At 56.4% G+C, this 24,742-nt stretch overlaps 1 protein-coding gene across 1 annotated transcript in view; it reads right to left on the bottom strand.

The window, feature by feature from the left end:
- The window catches only part of WDR86 (WD repeat domain 86), a 28,417-nt gene extending 4,295 nt beyond the window's left edge, over positions 1-24,122 (bottom strand). Inside the window, exons 1-3 of the mRNA XM_011984327.1 lie at positions 23,502-24,122; positions 15,086-15,227; positions 10,321-10,741 (exon numbers count right to left, since the gene is read on the bottom strand). Coding sequence (XP_011839717.1) covers positions 10,321-10,741; positions 15,086-15,227; positions 23,502-24,060 — 1,122 coding nt within the window. The 5' untranslated portion in view covers positions 24,061-24,122. The remainder of the gene's footprint in view (positions 1-10,320; positions 10,742-15,085; positions 15,228-23,501) is intronic.
- Between the last annotated feature and the right edge of the window lie 620 nt (positions 24,123-24,742).

Here is a 24,742-nt window from a genome sequence, read left to right as displayed (position 1 = left end):
CCGTGGGTGAGCCTGGAATGGCCCCGCCACAGGCCCCACCAGACTGCCCGCTTCAGCACCCAAAAGCAGGCGGCTCCTCCTGCCCCATGGGACAGCCAGTGCTCCGACAGGCCTGGCCGCTCAGCCCCACACTGCCCTGAGCCAGTCCCTGGCTCTCTGGCCCTCAGCTGCTTCCCCTGAGGATTAGGATGTGGCCAGCCCCTTCCTCCGGGGGTGTGTGGGGTACAGGCACTTAAGTGCTTGCTCTTGCTGGCTGAGGAAAGGGCTTCCAGAGAAGGGCTTTCACATGCTTCAGACGGACAGACAGGACAGAGAAAGCCCTGAGCGAGGGTGTGAGGGAGACTGCTGCCAGGACTGGAGCTGACAGCTGGGGGCTGTCACGGGGTCACTGCTCCCCCTACTCATGGGGCTCACAGTGAGAAGAGGACCCAGGAGACAAGGGAAGAGGCCCTTGCCAAGATGTACAGGAGTAGCAGCCCCAGGGAAGTGCAGAAACTATTAAAAATAATTCTGTAAATTTCCCTAGACTAAACACCACCCAGCCAAGAGCATTCCCAGCCAGCACCTGGTCAGCAGAGTCACAGACGAGAAGGCAAGGGCGGAGAGGCAGGCTCCACAGCTGCAGTGACCTGGCGCGATGGCACAGGAGACAGGCGCAGGCTTCATGCCCCAGAGAGGCCACCTGCCACCACTGCTGGGGCCCAGGAACCAGGAGTCAGAAGCAGGTCAGGCACGCAGTGCGCTTCCCTTGTGGTCAGCAGGCAGTGGGCCCACTGGCAGGCAGGCAGTCCACGCTGGCCACTAGCATCCCGAACATGTCCCTCCTAACTTTCCCCTCACAACCACGCTCTGGGTCACTTTCCGCTGTCGGTTCCCCATATTATCTCCCTGTTCAAATCGCGGAGGAAAGGGCTTCCATGACCCAGGCCACAGCCCAGGTCAAAGGAGTTAACTGGCCTTGGGCCAATCACTGTGGCCAGAGAGGGCAGTGGAACCACAAGGAGCACAGCGTGGCCTCTGGGAGGCAGAGGCTGTGGGTGCTTCCTGTGGACAGTCGCCTGCCCTCCCTCAGGCCCTGCGCTGAAGCCCTGCTGGGGTTATGGTGGGCCCCAGCCCAGGCAGCCTCCCTAACTGGATGGTCCCCTCCCCAAGGACAGGGATGTGTGTGACTGCCCACCTGCCCATGTCAGCTTTGGCAGGGTTCCAGAACATTCCTGCACTCAGACCTCAGCCGTCTGCACCACCCAGGAGCACAGTTCCTGCCAGTAATGTGGGCACCAGCAGGAAGGACAAATGGACCTTCTTGAGCCTGCCGGGCACACAGTCAGCCGCTCACAGTCTTCGACAGCCCCTCCGCTTCCTGAGAAAGACCACCCCTCCCCGCCTGGTGCCCGGAGGCTCTGCAGGACCCGGCTCCCCTGGCCCTACCTTCTGGTTTCCACGCCACACACCTGTGTCCACACGGCTGCCCCAGGACACCTGGGCACGTGCCTTCCTCCCAGGGTTCCTACAAGTCCTCCTTGCCCAGAAAGCCCTTGTACCGTGATCCTCCCTTTTCCTTCACGGGCAAGTGGAAGCCCAGGACCCCTCTTCGCACCACCCCCGGCCCGCGCCGTGTCTGCATCCTGGAGGCCAGGCTGACCACCGCCAGCGCAGCATTTCCTGGCCATCTCCCCACCACATGGCCGGCTCCAGGGCCAGCCAGGCTCCCTGTCCTTGAGTCCCAGTCAGTCACAGAGCCTCTCGGACTCTAATGAGAGGAGTGGGCAAGGGTGGAACGTTTCAGACAGAGACCCCCAAGGACTGGAGAGCTTCGCAGCCCCACACCTCTGTGCTGCTCAGCCCCTGCACCAGGGAGGCTCGCTGGGTGTCCAGGGCGGGAGAGGACAAAGGGAAGCCCCTCCTGCTCTCTGGCAGCCGGCCCTCACCACACCGGGCCTGTTTTAGCCCTCCCAGAAGCACCCTGCCGAGCACGAGCCAGAGCCACACAGGCCGAGGGGGCGCTCCCAGCCCCAGGGTCCTCAGCCTGTAGAGGCCTTGCTGTTCCCACTAGCTGGTTTCCTAACAGGACAGGGAGAGCGAGGTGGCCCAGGGAGGCCTGAGCCAAGGGGGAAGGCAGGATGATACTGAGGGCTCCTTGCAGCCACGGTGGCTCTGAGGAGTTTCCCGGCGATGAGATCCAACCAAGCAGAAGCAGGAGAGGGCACCGGCCTGGGGCTCCACTGCTGAGGACACAGATGCGGGCCTCCAGCTCCCCGGGTTCCAAGGGAGCCCAGCAGGCGTGGGAGGAGGCCGCACAGGGCCTGGCAGGCTCCAGAGCAGCAGATCCTCCGAGATCCTCCTCCCAAGCAAGAGTGTCGGGGGACGCGCCACCCGCCTGGTGACAGCCCTGCACACACTGTGGCGCTCACAGGCACGGGGCTCACAAATGCACAGTCTTGGGTTCAAATCCTGCCTCCACCCCTCAGCAGCTATGAGACGTGGCCAAATTACTCGTCTTCTCCAAGCTTCCACTGTCTCATGTGCAACATGAGAAACAAGGACTTCCCGCTAAGAAGGAGGCCACAAGGGCTGATGCACTGCTGTGCGCGCGCACACAGCCCAGGGTCCGAACATGGTAACCCCTGCCCATCCCTAAAATGCAGGTGCAGTCTCTGCCCGCCCGCTCCTCGGGGTTGAGTGAGACTCATGAACTGGCACCACAGGGCTTTTGCAGCCAGAGACTGCCCCACAACATCCTTGCTGTGGTCCGCACCGGGTCCCCACTGCCTCGGGCTCCCGGAAGGATCCGGGAGATCTTTCTTTTCTCTGGCTGGATTTGAAATGCTTCATTTCTTTAAAATCACAATGTTGCTATCTGATTTCAAAAGTGGGTGCCTAGGTGTCTGTTTTAGTTACTTTTTACAATTTACATTTGAAATGTTTTATAACTAAAATGTTTAAAACATCCCTGTAAAACCATGAAGGGACAGGGCACAGGCTCTATCTCTCCTCCTTTACAAGGACCCCTGGTCAAGCCCAGAACCTGGGCGATCCCTCAAAGAGCAGGGGCGAGGCCGCCCTGCAGCGCAGGGGCCACCACAGACAGGGTGCCTCCTGGCTTTTTGACCTTGGGTTTGTCACTTAGAAGCAGGTCCTCACACCACCTCTAGCCCAACCATCTCCAAAGGAGGCCTGTGTGCTCCTGGCTTTGTCCCCACCTGCTTCTGGGACCCCTGAGGTCAGTGGGCTCAACCCTGCATGCAATCCTGTAAAAAGCGAGGGAGGCAGAGGCCCCTCTGGGCATGGTGGTTTCTTGGGACCTCACCTCTGCTCTTGGCCAACTTGGAGTGGGCCACAGGCTCCAGGGAAGCAGGGAGGATGCTTTGTGGCCACCTGGTCCCCAGGCTGACAGTAGGAGGCGGGGTATATAAAGCTACGGTCTGAGTGTCGGTACCCCCCAAATTCATGCTGGAACTTAACCCCCGCTGTGACAGCATTAGGAAGTAAAGTGAACTTAACCCCCGCTGTGACAGCATTAGGAAGTAAAGTGAACTTAACCCCCGCTGTGATAGCATTAGGAAGTGAAGTGGTCAAGAGGGCCCGCCTCATAAATGGGATGAGTTCCCTTTTATAAAAGGGCTGGAGGGAGCTTGTCTGTCCCTTCATCCAAGATGAAGGATGTGGCAAGAGCAGCCGCCACCAGACATAGAATGTGCTGGCACCTTGACCTTGGATTTCCCAGCCTCTGAAACAGTGAGAAATACATTTCTATTACTTATAAATTACCCAAAGGTGTTCTGCACTTTTTGTTTGTTTGTTTTGTTTTGTTTTTGAGATGAGGTTTCTCCATATTGCCTAGGCTGGACTTGAAACTCAGGTCTCAGGTGATCCACCCACCTCAGCCTCCCAAAGTGCTGGGATAACAGGCGTGAGCCACCGTGCCCGGCCCTCCAGTCCAAGGTATTTTGTTATAGGAGCTGCAATGGACCAAGACTCTGTGAAACTGCACAGTGTCCTCTTTTCCTCCCCAGCCTCTGGAAAGGCTATCCATGTGTTTATCTCTACAAACCAAAGAAGCCTGACCTGTGTGATGTGGGTGGTGCAGACACCACAGCTCGGTCAAACGCACCATCACCGGGCGGCTCACTCAGGTCCCAGCAGACGCCCCACACTTGGCCCACCAGGAAACCTCGGCCACTCTCTCCCTTGCCTCTTGACTTGCAAGCACACACGCTTCTTCAGCAAAACGATTTCAGAGGTGACACACTGGGGCTCGCAAAGCCACTGTGGGGGCCCAGGACTCTCAAGGGCACCTGGAAGGAATTTGCCCGCTCCTCCCTGCACGGGGCAGGGGGCACTCACCAGGCCTGAACGCACAGGAGACGGATGCCTGGAGGTGAGCATGAGGCCTCTCTCATTTGGAGGTAGGGGAAGGAGATAAGGTGTCATGGGTCAGTGACCCCGACTGCACGCTGAGAGCAGAGAAAAGCAACAAGCAGGTCTGTGCTTCACTCTCAGATGGCAATGGTGCCACCTGCTTCACAGGGTTTCTGGGCTGTGGTGGAGGAGCCACACAGACCTGTGTGCAGGTGCCACGTTCCTGAGAGCAGTTTGTGGATGGGGGTGCCGGTGAGCCATGCTGGCTGAATGCATAATCTCCAGCCCAGCAGAGCACTGAGGCAGAGTGAGGGTCCCAGGCAGGCCACGGGGCAGGAGCCGCAAAAGGATTGAAATGCAAGAGCGTGTGGGGTGTAATGGCCAGCCCTGGTGCCACGAACCAAGGGACAGTCAGAGCTGGGGGGGACGGAGCACTCGCAGGGCCAGGCTGTGGAGTAGGGAAGGAGCTAGAGGGGAGGAGATGAAAAGTCCCCAGTTCGGCCCTCAACGACGGAGCTCTCCCAGTGAAACAGACCAAAGCCGGAGCTCACTGCACACCCCCCACATCGGGACCCCATCTGGCCGCCCCAGGGGCAGCCATTGTATGTCCTCACTTGGCAGATCGTGAAAAGGGAGCCCCCCCACCACAGTCAGGGGGCCTCGGGAAGTTGCACAGCGTCCTGAGGCTGCGGGCAGAAGGGATGGTACGGTGCCCACCTCCCGTCCCTTTCCCTCTACACGTGCCTTAAGAGTCATTTCACTTTGGCAGTTCCTCAAAAAGCTGAGCAGAGAATTACCAAGTCATCTGCAGTCCTACTGGCAGGCACATGCCTGAGAACTGACGGCAGGATGCACCAGATCCCGTCCACCCGTTCACAACAGGTGAAAGGTGAAAGCAACCCGTGTGTCTACCAGCAGGTGACGGATAAGCGAAACGTGGTGTCCACACACCAGGGAATATTTATCAACCACAGAAAAAGGAGAGAATCCCACCATACGCCACAACACAGATGAACCCTGAAGATCTTACGCTCATGAAATAAGCCAGACAGGAAAGGACAGATCCTGCAAGACTCCACTCATGTGAGGACCCAGAGTCATCAAATTCAGAGACACAAAGCAGAAGGGCAGGTGCCCGGGCAGTGGGGAGTCAGAGTCAGTGTTTGATGGGGAACAGAGTTCTGATTTGGGCTGATGGAAAAGTCTGGAAATCATGGTATGATGCTTGCACAACACCGTGAATGTGCTTCACGCCACTGAGTAAACACTGAAAATGGTTGAAAGGGAAGCCCCAGCTGATCCTGTGGGTCCCCCTCTTGTGCTTCCTGGACCCAAGAGGACCAATCAGGCCCTTCTGGAAAGGCAGATCACGAGCCACACTTCCAGCCCGTCTGATGAAGGCTGTGGCGGTGATGGCCTTCTGTCAGAGAAGCCACGGAGGGCAGGAAGGAGAGCTGACGAAGCCACCCGTGGGGGCGGGCACCGGCGAGGGCTAGGGGACGCCAGATCCAGAAGTCCTGCTTCCCAGATCTGCTCATGAGGCCGGCCTCCTGCCCTGGCTCCCTGCCCCTGAATCTGTGTTTAGGACAGTTTAGAAATGTCCCATTGCCCCAATCAAACCTAGCTTGTAAGACAGCAGCCTTCTAACCCCTGCAAAACTCCAATGTTCTGAGTGGTGTCAGGTGAAAGAAATCATATACAAGGGAAGAGAAAGGCAAGATGGTCCCTTCTGTGGGCCGCATGGTCCCCCACATGCAGCTGGGTGAGCTGGGAGCCCGAGTGAGGCCAAGGGGCCGCCTGGATTCTGCTTCTCTGAGCACCGGGTCTGGGGCCTGACAGTCCTTTTCAAGAGGCAGATCTGGAGGAGTGGGAAAAGGTGCTTTCCCCACCCTGTGATGGGGAGAAAGAGGGACTCTTAAACATGGGCAGTTACAACACACTTGGATGCACCAAAATGTCACCCAACAGATTTCCCAAGGGTTAAGAAGGTGCTGAACAATTAGGGAGATGGTGGGAACAAACTGAAAGAAACCCTTGTCTACCTAGAATCTAGAACTCAAAGGACAGGGACGCCCCTCCTCCTCGGCCCCCTCCCACGCACCGTGAGGCTGACACCTTATCCCACCGTCCTGGGCAATGGGGGCCCTTCTTCTACCTCAGCCACCAAGCCTTCCCCAGTGAAGCGGGCTGTCACTGAATAGTTACCTTAGTGACCACCTGAGCAGCCACCAAACCACCAGACGTTTGGCTGCCTTCAGTGCCAGCTGCTCTTTTTGCAAAGGCGTGTGCTGCCTTCCTTCTGCCAGCCCCTTCGGATGCTCAGGGCAGGGCAAGGATTGCCCAGCTGAGACGCAACAGCCAGGCTGGAGCCAGCCATCTGCTCCCCAAGAGTGGACGTCCTGGACCCCAGCTCTGACTGGGGGCCCCAGCCTATGCTGCAGCCTGATGCTCCCCTGTACCCAGGCCTGGGCCATGTCCCCTCTCCTGCCTGCACGCCCCCATCCAGCCAGCCAGCAAGGCCCTCTCTCCATGTGCCCCCCGCTCCCCAAGCCTCTCATACACCTTGACCCCCACCCAGCCGCCACTGACTCCTCATCAGGGAACAGGAACCCCCTCCCTGAAGGGGACTTACGCTGGAACTTAGGGTTTATTTTACAGGGGTAAAGCTCCAGAGTCCTCGACCGTGAGAGCATCCCTGTGTGGAGAACATGTAACCCCTGAAGCCCCCACCCAGGGAGTGGCCTTGCCCATGCCTCCTGCAGCTTCCGACCCCTGTGGAGCGCCGCCCATTCACTCGCTCATCCCTCGGGCCTGGCTCCCAGGTGGGGAGGCCAAGTCTAACAGAGGAGGCAAACTCCACCCCTGCCACTACCAGAAGTTGAGACTCTGGGGCCTCCGGCTGCCCAGGGACCTCCCAGGCCTGTCACAGGCTGTGCACCCTGCACACCGTGGGGCTGCTACCCAGGCGCCTGCTAGGTCCTTCCTTGCCTTCTTGCCTTCCTTCTGTCTGTACGAGACCTAATGGTCCTGAGAGGCTCACCTCCACCTCCCAGAACCTCCCACCCCCAGTGCATTCCTAGGGGGTCTCAGCCCTCATGGCAGCCCTGCCCATCTCCATAGCTCCCCATTCCTCAGTCCTGGCTCCCTGCACCCCACCCTTCTGCTAGGGCTGAGCCCCACTGGCCACCTGGGCCAGGCTGTCCCTGGCTGTTCCCATGGGCACCTTCTGTCCCCACTCCTCTTCCCATTCAAATTGCTTTGTGGGGCTGCCTAAGTTTCAAAGGGAAAGAAAACAAAGGCAGAGTCCACAGCCAGAGCCTCTGCCCCTCAGGGGCTCTCTCTTCACACCCGTCGACATGTGTGCCTGCGTGGCATGTTCGTGGGCATGCATATACATGTGTGGCTTGTGTCTGTGCAGTGTTCACACATGTGTGCATGTGTGCCTGTGGGGTGTGCGTTCACACACATATCATGCGTGTGCATGTGGAGTGTGTGCGCCTATGCCTGTGTGTGCACACAGGTGTGTGGGGTGGGAGCTGGCCCCCCTGCACTCTCTCCTTTTGCCTTCCTGACTCTCTGCCAGGACACCCTATGCTCCCACTCTCCGGGAAGAACAGCACAGAGACCGTACGGAATAGCCCGGGGAGCGAACCTGCGGGATCCCGTCACCCCTGGGGTGGGGGCAGCTGTCACCTGGGAGGACAGTGCTGCTTTTCTCCCCGGCCAGTCCAGCACCTGCCTCCACCTGGCCAGCGGCCTCTCTATGCCTGGGCTGGTTCCTCTCTTTCATTGGCGACATGAGGGCGAGTCACCAGCTCCATCTGGGACAGGCCTCCCAGAGAACTCCTGGCCCCTTCCCCTCCCGACCCCCTGCCCCAGCAAGCTCAGAGCACAGACATGAGCCAGGTGGGGAGGTCTCAGCCTCACTCCACACTGCCCGCCATGGAACTGCCTGCCAGGAAAGAGGCCTCAGATGCCCCCAGCTCTTTACGAGTCTCGGCCACTAGTGCTGACTCTCACGGGGATGCTGGGAGACTAGGAGAGCTGTTATCCCCACCATCATCTGACAAGTAAGGACATGGAGGGAGGCTGGGGAGTGTGAAGAGTGGTGGAGTGTGCTCCCCAAAACACGCCCCTTTAACATAAGGATGATGTCGAGTTAAACGAACGTGAAAAACAGATGCGAGCAGCGCACCCTGACCTTCCCTTCCTTCCTGAAAACAGGAGATTAAGAAACAGAAACATTCTTATCACCAGGGGTGGAGCTGAGGCCAAGGGGAACCTGTGCAGACAGACCGTGTGAGCTAGGCCTGTACCGCTGTGCCCCTTCCCCACAACGAGCTGCCCTCCCAAGCCCCTCATCTCGCGGCATTTGCTGATTTCCTTCTCTTTGTCCACCCATCCCAATGTCCTCAGGTGGGAGCTGAGTTAGAGACGTGGGGTTTACGTGCCCCACCCACCATCTCAGGGACCTAGGTGACCCTCCCTCTACGCGAAAGTGAGCCCTTCCCTGCTCCCCTGGTCTTGGAGCCCTGGGGCCGCCCTTACCCCCAGAACCCCAAATGGGGTCCCTGGCCTGGCTCTCCTGTGGGGTTGAGCACGGCAATGCCTGCTCAGGGCTGCCCCAACTCCAGCCCTGTCGCCCGGAGTCTGTCCCTCACGTCTTCTGCGGCTTCACTGAGCACCAGGTGCTGGCAGCAATGCACCCAAACTGCTTGCCTCAGGGGTTGGGCCCGCCCTGGAGCAGGGCAGAGGCTGGCCAAGACCGAGCCGGGAACATCTAGACCCCAGCGTAGGGGATCACACCCAACAGGTCCTCCGGTCAGGCACACTATTCGGTCCTTCACAACAACAACAGCAAGGATGGTTGTGGTCGCGGCGGCTAAGGGCTGCCTGGCAGCACTGTCCATGCGTCTTCACCAAATCCACAAGCCCACGGATGGGGCAACTTCACACCATAATCCCTTATCCAAAACCTTGGGACCTCGCGTTTCGGGATTTTTTTGGCTTACAGACACACTCCTGCATCTGCAGTAAAGGTGTGAGGACCCTCAGGCACTGGGATGACGGAAGCGCACACAGTCACTTCAGGCCAGAGTTTTCGTGTCAAGCTTAAGAAACATTTTTTGTTTTTTGGAATTTTTGGATTTAGGAATTAAGAAGGGGTGTAATCCTCCTTGTACATGTGAGGAAACTGAGGCCCACAGAGACTGGGTAGCTTGTCCAGGGGAGGCAACGGAGACGGGGCAGCAACCCCACATCCCACAAAGCCACACCATTACAGCGCTGTGTGTTTCCTCTATGCTGATTGTCGGCTTATAGCATGACAGGCCACTTCCCAGTCCCCAGGCCAGGAGGACGCAGCCCAGGAGGCTGCCGGTGTTCAGCCTGACAGCACAAAGACAAACCAGGACAACAGTCAACACCTGCTCCAGGCGCCCTGCAGGCAGGATGTGCCCCAGCCCTGGCCCAGCATGCAGATCCAGAAGCTGAGTGTTACGGGCTACGTCGTGCCCACCCCAGATTCACATGTTGCAGCCCTACCCGGCCCCTGTACCTATGAATGTGGCCTTGTGGAAAGAGGGTCTTTAAAGAGGCAGTTGAGTTAAAATGAGTTCATAGGGGGCCCTAATCCAGTATGACTGGTATCCTTCTAAGAAGATATTAGGACACACACACACACACACACACACGCACACACACACACACACGCACACACACACGAGGACAGGGAGAAAGCAGTGCTTACAGGTTAAGGAGAGGCCTCACCAGAAACCAATCCTGCGGACCCTGTATCTTGGACTCCCAGCCCCAGGACCACGAGGCCTCTGTGGCGCTTGCCAGGCCCCCATCTGCAGCGCTTTGTTATGCAGCCGAATCACGGACACCTAGGGCAGGGCGGCAGTGCAGGGGGTGACCTGGGCTCCCCTGGCAGCTGGGTGGGGACCAGGACAATCTCACCTCCAGACAGATGACGGAGCCCTGGTGCTCCCGGAACACCCGCAGCTGCTCCCCACTCAGGATGTCCCAGGCACGGATGGTGGCGTCGGTGCTACCCGTGAAGGCCGTGTGGCCGGGCGTGTCCAGCACCAGGCACAGCACTGCGCCCGTGTGGCCCCGCAGTGTCTGGTGGCAGCAGCCGCTGGCCACCTGCCATACCTTGGCCGTGCCGTCCGTGCTGCCAGTCACCAGGAGCCCCCCAGCCACAGCCTCCTCCACACAGGGAGCGCTGGGGAGGTCCCACGGGGCAGAGTAGGCTAGAGGCAGCACGCAGTTTCGGTGGCCCCGGAACTCCCGGGATATCTGCCCCTTGTCCACGCTCCAGACCCGAGCTGTCCGGTCGTAGGAGCTGCTGAAGAGCTGGTTGTTGGCAACCAGGATCCTGGGGGCAAGAGGGAAGGGGTCAGGGATCAGAAGGCACAGGTTCCAGAATCCACACAGCCTCCCAACGGGCCATGCTCAGCACTGCAGCTAAAATAACCTCTCCCTGTGTCTGCCCAGCTTGCCACACTCACCTTCAAAGTCCAGCTCAAATTGCCCCCACCTCCAGGAAGCCACCCTGATTCCCCTCATGCCCACCCTTCCTTGCCTGCCCCTAGGCAGGTACCTGTAGCAGGGACCAAGCTTATATACTCTGCTGGGATCCCTCCAACATCCCCACAGCAGCTCTCCAGGAGCAGCGGGAAGGGGGTAGGGGTAGGGGGTAGGGGGAGGAGGTAGGGGAGCACAGCCCTCCCAGCTTGCCCAGAGTTGAAAAGCTTCTGGGGATGCAGGGTTTTCAGCCTAAGACTGAGAAAGTCCAGGGCAGAGTGGGACATGCTGGTCACCCTGGGAACAGGGCCGGCTCAAGGGGCTGGGCTGGGGCGCTTCAGTTGAGGGCCCTGCGAGGCTGGAGAGCACTGGGAACTCCCATAGTGCACCCAGGGGTGCTTGTGGGAGGCACAGCCAGGAATCACGCCACAGCCAGTGGGGGCCTCTGCTGCCAGCTCTCATGGCAATCCCCATGCAGACTGAGGTCACAGCCTCAACAGGGTTCCAGCCACAGGGCTAGGAACTGGGGGTTGGGTAGCCAAGAGAGTCCGTCTGTGATACCCTAACTTGTATTAACCTAATTGACTCTCTCTTAGCTGAGAAAGCTGGACAGATGGACTCCATTTGGCTCCTTCATTTGCAAGACATTAAGGGTTCCTTACCCACCCTTCCTCAAGGACTTAACTTGTGCAAGCTGACTCCCAGCACATCAAAGAATGCAATTAACTGATAATTGCTGTGCAATTAACTGATGTTGTGGCAAGCTACATCTGCAGTTCCCAGGAATTCGCCAGATCGATAGTACCGAAAGCCCCCGCGTTTGTGTCCGGTTGATAGCGCCCAAAGCCCAACCTTGTGATGGATTTAAAGCCCCTGCACCTGGAATTGTTTGCTTTCCTGTAACCATTTGTCTTTTTAACTTTTTTCCCTGTTTTACTTCTGGAAGATTGCTACAGCTAGACTCCCCCACTCCCCTTTCTAAACCAAAGTATAAAAGAAAATCTAGCCCCTCCTTCAGGGACGAGAGAATTTTGAGCACTAGCCGTCTCACGGTTGCCGGCTAATAAAGGACTCCTGAATTCGTCTCAAAGTGTGACGTTTCTCTCTAACTCGCTCGGTTACAACACGTCCATGCAGTGCAACTGACCAACCATGGGAGACCAAGGCCCCCACACAGTCTTCACCACTCTTATTTTCATTTTGATGAAAACCAAGAGCTCCCCAGAAAAACACACATTTGCAGTAGCTGCACATTCAGTGCAGAGCTTTGCACAGAACCTCAGGGGGTCTGCACACACAGCCTTGGTAAGAAGCCCTGCACCCCAGAAGACCGCCAAGGGATGCGGCTGTGGCTGCGCTGGAGCAAGGTGCATCCCTGCCAGGGTGGGACCCTCCTGAATCAGGACTTCGGCCAGACCTGCTGCTCCTCCCGCCCTGCCGAGAAGGGCTTGCCGGCCAGCCTGGTGTGGACAGGAGACCCACTCAGGGGACAAGCCTGCTGCCTCCCGCCTCCGCAGGGTCCCAACAGCATTCCTCACTTCCCACAAGCAGCTCAACAACACAGGCTGCACTCAAATGCCAACTACCCCTTTCCAGCTGGCTTCTTCCCTAAGACCCAGATAGGATGATTTTCATGAAATGTTTTTTTTGTTTTGTTTTGTTTTTGAGATGCAGTCTTACTCTGTTGCCAAGGCTGGAGCACGGTGACGCGACCTCGGCTCACCGCAACCTCCACCTCCCAGGTTCAAGTGATTCTCCTGCTTCAGCCTCCCGCGTAGCTGGGACTACATGTATTTTTAAAGGAAATGATGCCTTGATGCTGCTGAGGCAAAGTGCGGGAGGAAGAGGGTGTAGTGGGAGGAAGGGCACAGCGGGAGGCCTTGGGGCATGGAGGGGGTGGCTGAGTCCTGCCTGGTGTGAGAAGGCAGGGACACCAGGCCACTGAGCCATCGGTGACCCCGAAGCTCACAGGCCTGACCTGGCTCTGAAAACACGGGAGGAAGTGAGTTCCTCAGGGATCTCACTGATTTATGAGGACAGTTACTTAATCATGCAAATATCTACACAGAGCTGTGGGTTTGGAGCCGTGACTGATCCAAAATAGTGTGTGTATTTGTATGTGTTGTGAGCACATGTGTACATGCGTGCATGTGTATATGTATGTGTGTGCGTGTGTGTATACGTGCATGTGTGCTGTGTGTGATGTGTGCCTGTATGTACTTTGTGTGTATATGTGTATGTTTTGTTGCTTGTGTAAGTTGTGTGTCTATGTGTGTGCATGTGTTGTGTGTGCATATGTGTAAGTTGTATGGGTGTATATGTATGTTGTGTGCATGTTGTATACGTGTGTAATTTGTGTATGAGTGCATATGTATGTTGTGTATGTGTACACGTATGTGTAAGTTGTGTGTATGTTGTATATGTATATTGTGTGTGTGTGCACGTAAGTTGTGTGTATGGTGTATATGTATGTTGTGTATGCATGTGTAAGTTGTGTGTATGGTGTATATGTATGTTATGTATGCATGTGTGTGTAAGTTGTGTGTATGGTGTATATGTATGTTGTATGCATGTTGTATGTGTATGTAATTTGTGTATGAGTGTATATGTATGTTGTGTATGTGTGCACGTGTGTATGTGTAAGTTGTGTGTATGTTGTATATGTATGTTGTGCGTGTGTGCACGCAAGTTGTGTGTATGGTGTATATGTATGTTGTGTATGCATGTGTATGTGTGTCAGTTGTGTGTATGGTGTATATGTATGTTGTGTATGCATGTGTAGATAAGTTGTGTGTATGATGTATATGTATGTTGTGTGTGCATGTGTGTATGTGTCAGTTGTGTGTGCACATGCAAGAGTAAACCTGGCCGAGCATGATTTCTACCTTAAATGGTCCAGTTTTGCTTTTGAGAAGCATCTGACAGTTGTGGGTTTGGTAGCTGAGGGCCCACTGGTCACTGCTGGCAGGCCTTCTCCCTGCTGAGCCCATCGTAGCCTCTGCCTGACTCATAGGAGGGTGCTCCCCAGCCCCATTCTCCTCTTCCTTGGCAAACTTCTTTCTCAGGGAAGTCAGAGTGCTGGGAAGAGGCCAGTGGAGCTGTGAGCCCTGAGTTATCTGGCCCCTTCTTTACCACCTTGTGGGCTGCCTGGGCAGGTCTCAGGGCCTCACCTGCTTCAGCTGAGGAAGGCTGGGGCCAGTCGGGCACCCTACCTGATGTCTGCATACCCCCCATTCACTCTAAGAAGTCCCCACATCCCTTCAGCCTCCTCCTCAGGGTGTCACCCAGCTCCCTGCCCGCCGACTATGGATTATCGGTTCTGGCTACAGCCATCTGGGACTCCAGCGAGCTGGGCTGATGGCTCTCACTGCCTTTCCTGTCCCCTCTGTGCTGGTCCACTGAGTAGGGGTTCCCGTCAGAGCTCAACCAGCAGCATCCCTCTGGCGGGGTTCATCCTGTCTGGTCTGCGCCCCCAGCCCCACCTTCAGGACCCCCCCAGTGCCAGCCTGCACCACCCTGTCTTTACTTGGGTCAGCTTCCAGGCAGCGCCCCTCCTCCAGTGCAGCTTCCAGGCCCAAGGGGCACCAGGAGGTTTCCCTCAGGAGTCCGAGGCGACCACCACAGGTGACTCCAACAGTGTCCAACTGATCTGATCAGCAAAGGAATTTCCATTGCTCAGCTCAGACCCAAATTCATTGAGAAAGGAACAATTCCAACCTTCTTGAGAAGAAGGGGCTGGGATATTTTCCACAGCCACAAAGAAAGGAGAGGCTTAAAAATACCCTCAACTCCATCTTCAGAACAATCCCCCACGCTCCTCCTCCTGCAAACCTTTGTCCACCACCGGTCTCAATTAAACCATTTCCTACGGAATCTGTCCCCATCCATACGAGCTGCAGGCTCTGGTGCCTTTCCCTGCACCCAGCGGGGAGCAGCTGTGCCCCCAAGGGGAAAGCATCAGGCTCAGTTCAGAGGATGGGCATTGCCTCCCTGCCCCACATGCAGCCGTGGGCACTGAGCTTGCTACCTGTCCTGGGTCCACGTCACTGGGTGCTACTGACCACCTCCCAGCTGTTCACGTTTTTACTTCCCCAGAGAGCTGAGGGCCCTCACGTGCAGAGGCCCATATCTCTGACCCCTCAGCCCCACTAGGGGCCCATGGTGAGACTCGGCTCAAGCCCCCAGCCAGGCTGACCTGTTCACAATGGATGTGTGTCCTCGGTACACCTGCAGACACTGCCCGGTGAGCACGTCCCACCTCCTGATGGTGCAGTCGGCGCTGCATGTGAAGGCAGCCTCATCCTCCAGCTGGCAGAAGGTCACATAGCTTTCGTGTCCTGCAGATGAGGGACAGGAGAGATACTGAGCATACTGGGGATGAGCATACTGGGGATGAGCGTACTGGGGATGAGCGTACTGGGGATGAGCGTACTGGGGATGAGCGTACTGGGGATGAGCGTACTGGGGATGAGCGTACTGGGGATGAGCATACTGGGGATGCCAGCTGCTGCTTTTCTTCTGGGAACAATGTTTGAAAAGGGAAGAAAGCAGGATGTAGAGAGTGTTTGAGACAAGCTGGAGTCAATTAGCATTTGTTTTGTTTTGTTTTGTTTTTTTGAGACAGAGTCTCACTCTGACACAAGGCTGGAGTACAGTGGTGCGATCTCGGCTCACTGCAACCTCTGCCTCCCGGGTTCAAGTGATCCTCCTGCCTCAGCCTCCTGAGTAGCTGGGATTATAGGCGCCCGCTGCTACACTGGGCTAATTATTTGTATTTTTAGTAGAGATGGGTTTTCGCCATGTTGACCAGGCTGGTCTCGAACTCCTGACCTCAAGTGATCCTCCTGCCTCGGCCTCCCAAAGTCCTGGGATTACAGGTGTGAGCCACCGTGCCCAGCCCTCAACTCATCCTTTTTAAAGAATGACTTCAGTCTGAGTGATTCTCAGGAAGCATGGGGTACCAGTGAGGCAGGACAGATAGTCAGGGAAGTAGCCATGTCCTCAGGATGCAGCAACCACGGCGACTGCGCCGTCAACACAGTAAGCCCCAGGATTCGCACGGCAGGCAGGCTCATTCAAGCAAAGCTGTCTCCAGTAGGGACTTTCCCCTGCAGAGAGCACGTGCACTTTGATTTATACCTGTCCTCGGAGTGACACTCTGCTCATTACAATAGTAAAAACACAGCCCTGCATGGAGATGTAAGATGCCAGTGAGACATGTGACGTATGAACAGGGATGCACAGCCACTGTGCATGTGCACACAGAACATGCTTCCCAGCAACCCCCTTCCCCACCTGCTCACGAATAATCAGGTAAGACTCCGAAAAAGGGATCCTTCCTCCAGCCGGTCTCTGCTGTCTCATCCTCATGGGCAGCCCACCCTGACTCCCCTCTCGGGGCATCCTGTCTATTCTGCACCTAACTTTCAGGGTATTCTTCCTCCTGTGCAATACATTGCTCTATGCTGCATCTCCTTTGCTGTGTCTCTTGTTTCAATTCTTTTAAACTAAGAAGACAAGAACTGAGGTTTCACAGCAGCCATCAGCAGCAGGAGCAATCCATGGGTACTCGCCTGCACCTTAAACCCTGTTTCCTTGGCTTCCACTTTTGCCTTCCTCCCTCATCTCCTTCCCTCCTCATTCTTTATCATCTTCTTTTAGTCTTTTTCAAACCTTTCAGCTTTTGCATTCCACGTTTCCTCACCTGGGACGGGGACAGTGCCTGCCTCACGGGATGTAGCGCAGACTGAGGACAGAGGCAGCCGCAGAGGGAACCGCGCATGTTCACTATTTTTCTTACACTGGGGAGAGATACTGTGGTAGGCAGAACGACGGCCCCAAGACACCAGGTCCTAATCCCTGGAACCTGTCAATGTGACCTTACTTGGAAAGGGGTCTTTGTGGATGTGACGAGGTTAAGGACCTTGACTGAGGAGATTTTCCTAGATTATCCAGGTGGGCGCTGAATACAACCACAGTGCCTGAGCACTGGGGACCAGAAGAGGGTGACTCGGTGTCTGTAGGGAGAACAGCGGCTGGGAGAGCAGGCATGCAGGGCTGGCTCCATGGGGCGCCTCCAGGCCAGAGTCTGAGTGCTTAGCAGATGGCTGATGAGGCCAGAATGGAGGGCCAAGAGTGAAGGGCCGTGCCACGATGTCTGGGGTCCCAGCACCTGAGCTACCCCACCGGCTGGCTGGGACTCTATCTCATGGGTGCAGTTAGATAGCTTGACTATTGCCCTGACTGCCAGATCAATGTTCATGCCTCAGGCATTGCTTAGCAGCCCTGGGTGCCCTCAGGGTCTCTGATGCTAGTAGGGCCTTCCCTTCAGGTAAAGATGGTGTGTACACAGTTGTCCCCCAATACCCATCAAGGATTAGTTCCAGGATCCCCTGCAGATACCAAACTCTACAACGCTCAGGTCCCTGTGGCGTGGCATTTGCCCATAACCTATGCAATCCTCCCGCATACTTTAATTCATCTCTAGGTTACTTATGACAGCCACTGCGATGCCTACACATCACTTCACTCGTGTGGATTCAACGTAGTACTCGGTGAGCAGCGAAGCCAAATTTTGCTTTTTGGAGGCTTGTGGAGTTGTTTTTTCTTCCTGGATGTTTTTCATCTGTGGTTGGATGAATCCACAGGTGCAGAACGTGTTGGACAGGAAGGCCCAACTGGATTTGAGGAACTCAGGGACCAGGAAGTCCAATCAAAAGACTGTTAGAACTAAGAGCCATTTTACAGATGAGACAACGGACGAATTCAAACATCCACACATTTGGGGAAATGTACTGATTACACTAAGAATGTTGATAGAATTTTAAAATTTCATTTAGACAGCTGGTATTGGGTAGACAGGGATTTAAAATTCCTGGGTAGTTTCGAGCCAATTCACATCCACCCCTTCCCCCGACCCCCTGAGTTTAAGTTCAGTTACTCTTGGAAAAACGCAACGTCCTGAGTTCTAAGAAACATAATTTAACAAAAAAGTTTTCCCGTCTCCCTGGAGGGCATATACCAGGCTGCTAAGAAAACAATGCACGGATTAAGTCAACATTTGAAGAAACTGCAGATTCTGTTTCCTTTAAAATACATGTCGGCTTAAACATTGAGGGCAATGTGTTTGCCAAAACACAGGCTAGATTTTTGCCAACCCCAGAGGGTTTATAAAATATTTTAAGATTGTCAATAAACTTTCCCTGGGAACAGATCCGTCCCACCCTCCCTGCTGCCACCAGCAGGGCTCAGTAGAGAGATCCAGGCTGGAGACACCCAGGATAGAAAGGCGGTCAAGGTGTGCTGTGGGCATTCAGGTGCCGGGCACCTGCCTAAGGATCCTGTGGGGCCGAGGCCAAGCCCAGCTGCTCCTGCCCCATCTCAGTCACAGGAAGGTGAAGCGCGGGAGTAAGTTGTATGTTAAGCCAAGAAAAGCACTTAAAAGCCAATGGCAGCTAGTGAGCTGTGGCATCTATACCTGGTGGAACTAAAGCCTGAAGCCAGAGATGCTGAAGACCTGAAATGAGGGATCACTTTATGATGTGTGTAAGGAATAAAGGATATATATGCAGATGATGGCAAATTGATAAGAATGTAAATACATGCAAAGATTGAAGAAAACAGGCAATGATGAAGGTTAAAGAAACCCTCCATTTCTGAACCAGGCCAGGCTGCCCTGATGCCCTCTGCCCTCTGCCCTGTGGCAGAGCCTGGCACTGAGCCAGCAGAGGCCCACAGCGGTCAGGGTTCTGCTGTGGATAGGCTCTTCCCCTGGGTTTCCAAGCAGTCACCCACATCTGAACACACACCCGAGTGAGTCACGGGTCGGAGCCGGGCCAACAGAGCATGTCCCCAACCCCAATCCCCATGTTCCACAGAATACTAACCAGACCTCCACTGACCCAGGCCTGAGGGATCACCCTAGCACGGAGGAGGCGGACCCAGGCCTGCCACCCCTGGAGCTGAGGCCCTCACCCCAACGAGGCACCCACCCCAACCCCGCGGACCCCAGGACAGAAGAGGGAAGGCATTGGGGAGGGCGGGTTCATCGTACCTCCAGGGGCTGCAGGGATTGTGCAGAATAAGCAAAAAAGCCAAACTAAAAATAAATATTTCTGAAGGGATGAAGAATGCAGATAAGATGCAGTTATTATGTTCAAAGAACATGCTGAGGCCGATAGTTTTCTGCCAAAGTAGCGCCTGCACACCCTGAGGACTCACTGGAAGTTGCAAGTCAAACTGCTCCCTCCCTCACCACCCCATGCAGGAAAAGCAGCTCAGAGCTTCGGACCTGGTGGTGGCAGGTCTCTGCTGGCGGTGGGCTGACTTGCTGGTTGCCCCAGACTTGCATGGAAGCTGTGTCTCCCTTCCCTGTGTCCCAGCTTCAGACAACGGACTGGACAGCTGCCCTGGTGGCCACACGGGGCAGGGATGGCACTGCTGACCTGGCTTACTCCAGCCCTTGTAGCACAAGGGGTTATTTTCACTTGGGAAAGCCCCACTGAGCCTGCTGTCCAGGACTGAGCCTTCCTCTGCTCCCCAATCCCCCTCTTTTCTACCCTGCCCCCACCAACTACATGAATCCACAGTGGGCTCACTCTTATCTAAGACTCCCACTGGGTTAGATAAAAGGGAGCCCACCGTGGGTTCGGACAAGTGGGAGCTGCAGGTGGAGACTCTAGGTCAGGATACGTTCCCCTCCCCCAGCTCCGACCCCGCAGGGCTCCCTCAGACTGGCTGTGGCCATCCAACCTGGAAGGAAGCCCTCTCAGCTGTTTCTAGGATGCAGCGGCTGCATCCCGGACTCAGGCCCAGAAGAGGTGGCAGCCTTGCTGATCCGAGCCACAGTCACTGTGGTTCTCCTATGCTCCACCTGCATTTTGCAGAGTGTCCCTTTATTAAACTCTCCTGTTAGAACCCAGTTTTGAGGGTGCCGGGACCCTGAGGCAGGTGACATCTGGGCCCAGAAGCACCGACAGTATGGCTGAAATGGACACTGAAGTGCCACCAGAGACTCGTAGCAAATCTGCAAGGCCCCACTTTGAACCAAGACCTATGCAGCTTGGCTTTCTGGACTTCTCCAGTGGGAGCGGTCACTTGCCCCCAAGCCGTGTGAGGCTGCTGTAGCTCTTGTTACTGGTGTGCTCCAGGCCTCCTTCAGCCCAGTCTTCTCCGCCACTGCTCTCCTGCCAGGTTTCACAGGGAATCTCCTAAGCCACAGGCTCCCAGCAAATGGGAATGTGCGGTTGTACCCAGGAAATGAAACACAATCCCCGCCCCCTCATGTTAGAAGCCGAGGAAGCGAGTGGGACAGCCACAGTGGGCTGCCACCTTCAGGCTGAGTCCCCTACTCAACTGGAACAGGATAGGATAGGCACCACCATTTTGGAAAATGCCACTCATCTCACCAAACCAACAAAGTGCCCCCAAGTAAGGAGATACCCAATGAATAAACCTGAAAAAGAGGGGGTCAGGGATAAGCACGTGGCAAGTAATTCTTCTCTTTGCAGAGTAATTGCAATGAAGCCTTTTTCACTGTGAGCCAGCCCCTGACTGCCCCTGCTGCCATGAACACAGTCAGAGGTCTCCAGAGGAAAGACCTCTAGAGAGGTCTTAGGAGTCGCCAGCCCCAGCCGCTCTGCCCAAGAAATCCAGGACTGGCCAACCACAGGCTCCTGTGGGCCAGAGCTGTGCAAGGACCAGGAAGGAGCCGGAGTGGAAAGATCTAGATTTAGAGTGAGGACGCTTCTAGGGATGGGGCCACCACAGACTAACCGTGTGGTCCGGACACAACTTCCCCCGCAGTGGCATCTGGGGTAAGAGAAGCGCCATGCAGTCTTCAGAAGCCCTCTCTGCCACAGACCAGCTGCGGCACCCTGGATGAGTCCTGCAACCGCACCGCGCCTCCGAGGATGTTGGCGACAGCACCCACCCCATTGTCGGTGGTATCTAGAAAACAACGGGAATGCCGCGTGTGCTGCTAAGGAATCTGCACCTCCCACTCTCCTCTGTAAACCGGTGTCAATCCCACCCGCCTCAGTGTCGTGAGGATTATCATTACACAATAACAAAGCACAGAGATGTGTATTTATAAAATATGGGGCACTAAACAAATGTTAAGACGTTTTAATATTTCACTGATACAAAAAAAATCCTGCGGGAGAAAGGAACTGGCAAGACCTTGCTCTCCTTGGGGGTCCACACCAAAGGACTGTCACACACTCGCGATGACTCTTACAAGTTGAGTGTATCAGCAGAATCTCAGGATAAAGAAAGATGACCTCTGTCCCCATCCTTGAAAATTTCTGAAATGCCAACCCATATAACAGCAAAAATAATCCTAGCAAAATGGGCTGCAGTTCTTTCATTCCAGTTTCCTGCTTGAGTGGGGACAGCCCTGCCCTCAATTAGGGCAGAAGATCGGGCACCCTCCCTGGAAAGCGAGTGTAAGTACCTCAAGGGGACAAGCAGCCGTGAGGGTCACCAAAGTGGGTGTGAAGGAAGGAAGCACAGGTGCCAGGCACAGAGCTGGGCAGGAGGGTAGGCCCTGGAGGCTTGGTGAGGCTCCAGAGCTGCCATGGGGGCAAAGCCAAGGACCCACCAGGCCACAGGCAGTCTGGCAAAGCCTGGACCCCCACTGGGGAGAAAACCCACCTAATGAGCTGGACTCCCACAATCCATCATCCCCAGCCCAGGGGCTCCCGGGGCCAGCTGTGCATAAGAATCACCCAAAAGCTTGTTAGAAATGCCAATTCTAGGCTGGGCGCAGTGGCTCACACCTGTAATCTCAGCACTTTGGAAGGCCAAGGCTGGTGGATCACCTGAGGTCAGGAGTTCAAGACCAGCCTGGCCAGCACGATGAAGCCCCAAGTCTAATAAAAATACAAAAAAATTAGCCAGGCATGGTGGCGAGCGCCTGTAATCCCAGCTACTCAGGAGGCTGAGGCAGGAGAAAGGCAAGAGAATCGCTTGAACCCAGGAGGCGGAGGTTGCAGGGTACCAAGATCATGCCACTGCACTCCAGCCTGGGCAACAAGAGTGAAACTCCATCTCAAACAACAACAACAAGAAACGCCAATTCTACAGCTCTATTCACGGAGGACTGCATCACTGGATCCCAGGCCTGGGGATCTGCATTTCAGAAACACCACCCACCCCTCTACTCCCAATACAGTCTTATGTTTGGGAGCAATACCAACTGGACTTAACATTTCTAAAAGACCTCACATTTTCCGTTCCTGGTTGCATGCCTGGAAGTGTGTGTGGCTGTTTGGGGGCGATGTGGTTAGTTTGTGGCCACCTCTCCATTATCCACACCAACTCCCAAGTAACCGGTAATCCAAAAGTCATCCCTGTTGGGTTTGAAATATCTACCCTATTTCTTTCTTTCTTTTTTTTTTTTTTTTTGAGACAGAGTCTGGCTCTGTCACCCAGGCTGGAGTGCAATGGCACTATCTCAGCTCACTGCAACCTCTGCCTCCTGGGTTCAAATGATTCTCCTGCCTCCGTCTCTCCAGTAGCTGGAATACAGGCGCCCGCCACCACGCCCGGCTAATTTTTTGTATTTTTATTAGACACAGGGTTTCATCATGTTGGCCAGGCTGGTCTCAAACTCCTGACTTCCGGTGATCCACCCGCCTTTGCCTCCCAAAGTGCTGGGATTACAAGTGTGAGCCACCACACCTGGTCAACTGCTCTTATTTAAAACCATCAGTATCAGGATTAGCCAATATTGGGGCTAATATCCTAGCTAAGTTGGAAGGCCTGAGCGAGGCCACAGAGTTCACTGATGATGATGATGGAAAAGCCGGCGGTGATAAAGAACTACCCACAACAGAAAGCCTCCCGGCTCAACCACTGCATGTGCTACCTGGGCGGTAGGAGGGTCAGAGCTGAAAGGGACCTCACAGTGCACGGGACAGGCCCAGGAGAAGGTGAACCCGAGGCACACTGACCTCCTGAATGAGTACAGGACACAAATAGAAATCAACAGGCATGCAGGCGGGGTTTACAGCAATGAGAGGGCTCAGACTGCCATCTACCCCTCACTGGCTGTGCGACCTGGACAAATTCCTTAACTCCCAGCCTGCTTCCATGTCTGTATGTGGGGTAACATAGTGTGACGACGGCACACTTCTCCGCACCGCTGGCTCTTAACAAGCCCCTATTATTACTACGATAGTCGTCAACAGGAAATGCCAGAAAAGCACAATTGGCCACAAAGAGGCCACAAAACACCTAGAGACAAGGGAAGGTTTGCTTAGAAGGGGTATAGGTTTAACTTTTTGTTTGTTAACATTGTTGTCAAGGGAGATTTCCTGACGCTGGTTGACAAAGGATCTTCGCCTTTGTAGCGGACGCCCCCCCGGCCGCACCCTGCTCTGCACCCGCACTCCACCCCCGGACCTTACCCTGCCCTGCCGAGAGCTCAATAGCCAGATGGTGGGCCCAGACAAACGCTCTTCCGCGAGTGTGCGGGGGTGAGCGGGGCTGGACTTCTAGAAAGGGATCTGCGGGCGCAGGAGCTGGGGTCCGGGCGCAGGAGCTGGGGTCCGCGGTCTGGGGCCGGTGAGCGACGGCGAAGAGGGCAGGGAGGGGGTGGGAGGGACTACCTTGCAGGAGCGCGCAGCACTGGCCGTCGGCGGTGCTCCAGAGCCGGGCCGTGCCGTCCTCGCTGCCCGTCAGCAGGCGCTGCCCGTCGGGGCTCAGGCTCAGCCAGTTGATGCCCCCGCGGTGGTCCGCGCAGACCTTCAGGACCGACCCTCCGCCCCCCATCCCGCTGGCCCGGCGGGGGACAAGAAAGAGCTGCGCCCCGCTAGGAAGGGGCGCTCCGGAGTCCGCGCGGCGTCTCCGTACGGCAGCGGCCCGCGGCCATCGCGGGGAACTGGGACGCCGACTCCTGGGGAGGCATGCGACGAGGGTGAAGGACCCTAGCTCCTCGCTGCCTTCAGCCTCTGGGCCCGCCAACCCAGGGCGCTGCGGGGGTCGGCCCACTCCCGACCCCCGCCCTGGGTAGAGCAGTCCTGGGAGCGCGGGCAGAGAGCACCTCCTTCCCGGCACCGCTCGGAGGACCCACACCCCACCCGGCGAGCCAGGCAGCGGCGTCTCGGGTGCACAAGGAGCCCCCAGCCTCCTCTCGCGCCCACGGGGCGGGGGCGGGGAGAGGAACATGGGAAGCCGAACGCCCCGCGCCCTCCCCGGCCGAGCGCGGAACAATAAGGTCCAGCCTGGCTCCTCCTCAGAGACCACCCCTCACCCGATCCCCTCCCACTTCTCGGGCTGCGCCCCAGCCCCCATCCCGCGCGCCCGCAGCCTACCCACCCCCTCGCCCCCCGCCGTCACTGCGCGGATCCCGGGGACGGCTCCACGTGAGACCCTCCCAGCTGTCAGGGCTGCGCCTCTGGGCTCTGCCTCTGCCACCTCCGCCGCTGCCGCCTGGGTCCCCTGAGCCTAGGGCCGGGACGAGGGAGAAGGAGGCGGACAAAGGGTCCGGGTGGGGAGAACCGCGCGCCAGGAACTCATTTGGGGCGCAGCTCCACCGACCCCTCGGTTGCTCGCCTCCACCAGGCAAGCCAGGTCCTCCTATGCTCTGAGCCCTAAGGATCCTGCCCGAGGGACTCTCGGGGACTTGGGGACGGTCCCCCGATGGAGGGTGCGACAGGGAAAGCCCCGAGTCCGCCCTCCCTGGGAAATCACGTGCACACCCCGGATTCTACTTTGGTCCGGCCGGAGTGGGGATGGGGTGCGAGCCGCTGACGGGTCGGTGGAGCCTGGATGTCAAGTTCATCTTCCAGCCGCCGCGAGCTCCCTCGGCCTGGCGCACCTCTGATGGCCCCCAGGGTCGGCCTGAGCC

This window comes from Mandrillus leucophaeus, unplaced genomic scaffold (genome assembly GCF_000951045.1).
Source record: "Mandrillus leucophaeus isolate KB7577 unplaced genomic scaffold, Mleu.le_1.0 Scaffold266, whole genome shotgun sequence".
Lineage (NCBI taxonomy): Eukaryota > Metazoa > Chordata > Mammalia > Primates > Cercopithecidae > Mandrillus > Mandrillus leucophaeus.
The sequence above is the reverse complement of the archived record's forward strand: the minus strand, read 5'-3'. Positions and strand labels throughout refer to the sequence as shown.